The sequence below is a fragment of the Zeugodacus cucurbitae genome, chromosome 5, assembly GCF_028554725.1.
Source record: "Zeugodacus cucurbitae isolate PBARC_wt_2022May chromosome 5, idZeuCucr1.2, whole genome shotgun sequence".
Classification (NCBI taxonomy): Eukaryota; Metazoa; Arthropoda; class Insecta; order Diptera; family Tephritidae; genus Zeugodacus; species Zeugodacus cucurbitae.
Genome location: NC_071670.1, coordinates 18,380,427 through 18,386,462, shown reverse-complemented (window position 1 = coordinate 18,386,462; position 6,036 = coordinate 18,380,427). Strand labels below are relative to the sequence as shown.

General features: G+C 39.0%; 1 protein-coding gene across 1 annotated transcript; it reads right to left on the bottom strand.

The window, feature by feature from the left end:
• Window positions 1-2,709: 2,709 nt before the first annotated feature.
• On the bottom strand, window positions 2,710-5,936 carry LOC105218942 (uncharacterized). Its single transcript, XM_011194824.3, has 5 exons — window positions 5,488-5,936; window positions 4,455-5,432; window positions 3,605-4,383; window positions 2,883-3,552; window positions 2,710-2,825 (listed from the first exon to the last, which is right to left on the bottom strand). The coding sequence occupies exons 1-5, from the start codon at window positions 5,755-5,757 to the stop codon at window positions 2,751-2,753; spliced, it is 2,772 nt and encodes a 923-aa protein (XP_011193126.2). The 5' UTR covers window positions 5,758-5,936; the 3' UTR covers window positions 2,710-2,750.
• Between the last annotated feature and the right edge of the window lie 100 nt (window positions 5,937-6,036).

The window sequence follows — 6,036 nt, the reverse complement described above, 5'->3', positions numbered from 1 at the left end:
CGTCATTGACGCTTACCATAACAGCTGCCCTCTTAGTAAGACCACCGACAGGCAATCGTGCAAATGGTGGAACAGCAAACTCTCGAAACTCAGAACCAAGCTTTTTAACAAAGCGAAATGCACAGGGTGCTGGACGGAGTATAAGACAAGTCTGACCAACTACAACAAAGAGATCAGACAGGCAAAGAGAGACAGCTTCAGAAATGTCTGTGAAAGCGTCTCCTCGACGCCAGAGGCTGCAAGACTGCATAAGGGCTTAGTCAGGGGGGAAAGCGATACTACGTTAGCTATCAAATTCCCAAACGGATCTTATACAACAAGCGCAGAAGACAGAATAAGAGTGCTGCTGAGTGCGCACTTCCCGGAGTCGATCCCGAGAAATCAAGTTGTGAAGAAAGGCACTTACAACCCACACCGCACTGATTGAGCACTCGCGAGAACGCTATTCATAGTGGACTCAGTGAAATGGTCTTTGGGATCTTTTAAGAAGATCAAGACCCCAGGAGCGGACGGGATCTTCCCGGGTCTACTGCAGCGTGGAGAAGAATCCTTACTAACACACCTGGTGGGGTTGATGAGAGTGAGCCTTGCATTACCATACATCTCGCTCTCATGGAGGATAGCTAGGGTTATCTTACTACACAAAATAGGTAGGAAGGATTACTCCTTGGCCAAATCTTTTAGGCCGATTAAAATAACGTCCTTCATGCTGAAAAGCATGGAGAAAATAGTCGATAATGAGATTAGGACAAAGGCACTCAAAGTGCAACCTTTGCACGGAAATCAGCTGGTACCAGCTAACGACTGAGATCCGGAAATCTCTGGAGGACGGAGAAGTGGCATTATGTGCTTTCCTAGACATCGAGGGAGCATTCGATAATGACTCACACACTAGCATCATCAATGCAATGAAAAAGAGGTAAATTTTCGATCCAATCTGCAGATGCACGGAAGCGCTGCTAGCTCGAGAATCGCTGAGACTATCTCAGGGGAAAACACAATTCAGATCGGGCTGCCCTCAAGGGGGGTTCTATCCCGTCTGCTATGGAGCCCCCTAGTGGACGATCTCCTAGTGCTACTAACAGAGAACGGAATCCGCTGTCAAGGATATGTGGACAACATAGCGATACTAGCGAAAGGCAAATTTGAAAGTACCCTCTGTGATATTATTCAGAGAGGATTAAGTTTAGCAAAACGCAGGTGCGACAAGGTCAGACTAGGCATTAACCCTGCCAAAACAACCATCGTCCCTTTTATTAGACGGAGAACCCTGTCGGCTCTAAGGACCATTAAGCTTAGCGGCAGTGATATTGAGTTCTCCATAGTAGTTAAATACCTAGGAATCACCTTGGGCACTTCTCTTCGCTGGAATACACATGTGGATAATAAGTGGATAAGGCACTCATGGTGTGCAAACGTCTGGCTGGCAGGACTTGGGGCTGCAGCCCACACATTATTAGATGGATGAACACCATTAAAGTAAGACCAATAATCACATATGGAGCAGTGGCATGGGCTGATAAGGCTTCCCTTGCTGTAGTGAAGCTAAAGCTGGCCAAACTGCAAAGGTTAGCCTGTGTATGCGTATGCGGAGCGATAAGGACATGTCCCACAGCGATGGAGGCAATCCTAAACCTCACCCTACTGCACATAGTGATTAAACACTGCGCCAATCAAACCATTCTGCAAATGGCAGCGGAGGGTTATGGAAAGGGCAAAATAATATTATCTAGGAACATGAAGGAGAGTGTAAACAAGTTTCATGTTAGAGTTGCAAAGTAGTGTATTAAGTAATAACATGTTAAGTTATAACGATTTAAAACTAAAAAATAGTGTGACTTTTATTTGACAATCCAATGATTGAACTGAGGGTAGAGTTCCAGCGTAAAAGTGAGATTTTGGAAATCCGTTACATTATTATGCAAAGTGTGGCCACTAAGGGCAAATAGGAAATCGGTCAACAAAAATTAGCGGCTCGAAACAAAAAGCTCGGGCAAATAAATTTTTCAAACTTATAGAATTTGTCGACTTAGCAGTTTAACTTTATCACTTTGTAGTAAAGCAGGTTATCAACGGAATCAATATCTGCGAAATAATGATTAGATCCATTATTGTTTGTATTTACTAAATTCTGACGGTTTTTATTTGCAAAAATTAGTCATCACACTGAACCATGCATTATTTTTTCTTTTCATACTTATGTCAGCACCCAACGTTAAGTCGTAACGCACTTTTGAAATTGAAAATTGAATTGAAGTTCTTAATGATTTTGCGTTCAAATGTCATGAGTGATATTATTACATTTGAGGGTAATTTGTTTCTTAAACTTCAGAATTGCTGATTGCAACTAATATTGTTAGATCTTTTTATTTTTATGGATTTAGAAATTGATCAAATGGTTCTACACAGTTTTTGTTCATATAAATAATGTTTAAGTTTTTGAAACTATATTTAATATATAATATATTTAAATGGGCGGATGTGTTGTGTTAAATGTTGTATTATTAATTATAGTAGAAAATTTTGTAAATAAAAGAATTAATAATAAATTATACATATAACTTACATAAAAAAGTGTTGGTAAGCAACATTATTAAACATATTCTAATTATCAAACTGACACACAGTAGCGAATCCTTCACAATGAATCAGCTAAATAACAATTTTTACAGATATCTTAGATTATTTCGCTATATATTAGAGAATTGATAAAAAACACGTGCAAACAGAAAACGTAAGTGTTTGAATATTTAAGGCTTTTTATTTTCCTTATTGGTAGAAGCAGATCCTGCACAGATTGATGAACGTGTGCTTAATCGCGTGCTCTAAAACAACAAAATGTAAAATATTTCCAGGATGATTATTTATTTATAAAAACTTACCAATCGCGATGTTGTCTGTTTTGTAACGATCTGTTGTTTCGCCAACGACTGTCTACCTCTCACTGCTGGTACAGATATCCCGCTCATACTATTTCGCGGGCGCACCGGTGACTTGGGCTTGGCCAACTCAGGTAAAGCGCGTTTCTTAATTCCGCTAGTATTTGCAAGTGGCTGCTGTAATTTGGATGGTGTAGAAAGTGAAAAACGAGGATTTTTCTTAGTTATCGTGCCATTGGGTCTTTTAGCAACGCTTGTAATTGCCGGCGTGGAACATGCGTTTGGAAACCCTGATAATTGTTCACCACAACGGGTTGGTGGCATTGGTGTGCTTGTATGCGATAGTTTGCCCGTTGTGGTGAGTAAATTCATTGATGTTTCCATGTTAGCGGTTTGCGGAGGTAGCAGTGAATTTACATCAGGCCCTTCTGGTGTTGTGATTGTGGTTGTTAGCATGGGTGCTACTTTTTTAATGGGTATTACCGCTTTGAGCGGACCATTTGATGCCATCACCGAAGTTTTCGTCGTCTGAGTTTTGGTCCTTTTCTTTAAATCAGGTTTGAAAACATTCAAATTGGATCGTGTAATAGTATGCATAACGGCTTGTTGTTGTGATTCATGCTCTTGTAGTTTAGAAGGACCAAGGGAATAGCGTGACTGGATAGTTGAAGTGCTAACAAAAAAAGTTAAAAAGTTAAAATGCATATTAAGGAGTTTAATCTTACCTTTGTAAACGTCGAGAATTTGCCGTTCCGTGATTTAGTGAGCTGAGAGGCGTATGTGGTGTGCCACTGGAAAATGAATTCCGCCGTAGAGTAGAACGTATTGGTGTCTTCATTTCCACTGCGGTGTTATTTATTTGAGGAGCACCTTCAATAACAGGAGATGGTGCTTCTTCCGTAATATATGGGGCTACTTGGGAGCGTAGTGGCAATTGAACAATTTTAACTTTATCATGTATTGATAACGATTGTGCACGACGTCGAGGAACAATATTACTATCCATATCGTCCAATACATCATTACAATTGACGTTGTTAATATCTTGACCATTAGTTGGTTGTACAGAGTTTGTTGGCATGACAACAATAAATGTTGGGTTACACATTGCCGATTGTTGTAATGGATTGTTTCCTGACGAATTGTTGCCTTTCGTGGTATCAATATTGGAAGCTTGGGTCGCGATTTGGTGTTGTTCTAGCAGTTTACCAATTTGTTCGATGATATCATTCACATCAGGATTTGTTGCGGCAGTATTTTGCATGGTTGGCTTTAAATTAGGAGAGGTTATTGGTGAAAAAGACTCCACATGCGGTAATAGTAGATTCTCCCTTTCTGATATGGGTTCACCATCATATGTACCAGAGGATTTTAGCATCACTTCTGGTATATCTTTTGTGGGTGACAAAGATTGTGTAGACTGTATGGAATGTGTCATTTGAGAGTTGTTTCCAGTAGACACCGAATTTACACTATTTTTATCACAACCATTACTTGCTTTCAACTTGAAAAAAAAAAAATAGATTCTTTACACATTTTAATGATCATATATATATACTATTTAACTTTACATACCTGTAATTCCAAATCAAAAGTTCCTTGCCGCACAATGGTTTGAGGCCCTTGTATTGATGGTTCACTATCATCGGAGTTTTTCTTTTGACTATCGTTATTATTATCCTCAATTTTATCAGTATTTAAAGCAGAGCTCAATTTTTTTAATAAACAGTTCGCTTGCTCCTTTTTATTGTCATCCACAATTTCATTCTCGCATAACAAAGATTTCAAATTATCTATTAATGCTACAACATCTTGACCCTTACAAGCCTGCATTCGCTTTGCCCGTAATTTTTCCCTTATCGCCGATAAATCGGGAGGTGTCACATTTTGCGGCACTGGCATTGCATCTTCTGCTTCTTTTGTCAATAACGAAGTCTCTTCAGGAACTGGTGAGGGCAATTTTCTCAGCATGGGTATGCTCAGCATTTCTAGGTCGGCTTCGAAATCATTTTCGGCGTCTGATAATTTAGGTGGTCCTTCCGTCATAAGATCGTCATCCACTAATTTCAAAGGCGACTCCGTAGCTAGAATATAATCGCTAAACTGAGCAGCAGCCGAAAATACAGTAGAAAATCCACTATCTGTCTGTCGTGATCGACAGCTTAATGGTGAATTGAACGTTGAATTTGCAATGCTTAGTTTCAGAAGACGTTTGCGATTTTCTATAGCTTTTCGTATTTTTGCTGAATAGCCATCAGCACTATTTGCGGAACTGTCTGTGTCTATCGCTGAGCTACAGGTATCTGGTGTAGATTTAATGGACATGGAAATTGGAGGACTCTCACTATCTAACTCGTGTACTAAAGCAGAATGATAAATTGATAAACTGCAGTGTGAGGCATTTATGTCACTGTGATATTTGGTATCACTTTTCTCCAAAGTAGCTGATTCCTTAGCATGCCATGTATCAGCGTTATCTAGTATATTGTCATCGCTTAGGGATAAAAGCTTTCCTTCTTTAACTTCATTTTGGGGCTGCATAGAATAACGTGCCTGTGAGAAAATTTATGTGTTATATATTTGGAATTTTGATATATATTGTGCCCACCTTTACACAAGCCTCTTTTTCAACTATATCGAAAGGATCCGCAGGGCGCGTTGATAACTTCTGCGCCAAATCAAAAGGATTGTTATCAAGACTTTCACGACCTTCCTGCTTTTCTACTATGAGAAAATCTGGCAATGTGCACTCCAATATTGATTGGTCGTCATTGGATCGACTATTTGGCGATGCATTGATTTGAGCCGACGGCGGCATTTGTTTATCTTCATCCTCAATGCTAAGGTCGATTAAGTTCGCAATTTCAATACGGTTCATTTGATTAATTTCTTAATTTTATCGTTTTTATCACAAAATAAGTGACTTGAATAAACAAATTTCAGCTAAACTTCACAAATTATTCATCCTTCCAAAATGGCAGCTGTTTTCCTTTTGAACTTAACTGTTTGATCTGTCAATTTTTTTCCTTTAGGCCAGGTAAAATCAAAGTGTATTCATATTTGAATACACTTTGGGTAAAATTACCTGGCGACAGTGCTACCAAATCAAGTTATTTAAAATCATACAAAATTTGTTTGAGATAACAAATGATATAAT

What these genes read in the sequence shown, in the direction of transcription:
- LOC105218942 (XM_011194824.3), bottom strand. Translation starts at nt 5,757, where the DNA reads ATGAACCGTATTGAAATTGCGAACTTAATCGACCTTAGCATTGAGGAT. An exon ending in AATTCTCGACGTTTACAAAG is followed by an intron (nt 3,553 to 3,604) that starts GTAAGATTAAAC and finishes TTTTTTTGTTAG; the next exon opens with CACTTCAACTATCCAGTCAC. An exon ending in AACAGACAACATCGCGATTG is followed by an intron (nt 2,826 to 2,882) that starts GTAAGTTTTTAT and finishes TTGTTGTTTTAG; the next exon opens with AGCACGCGATTAAGCACACG.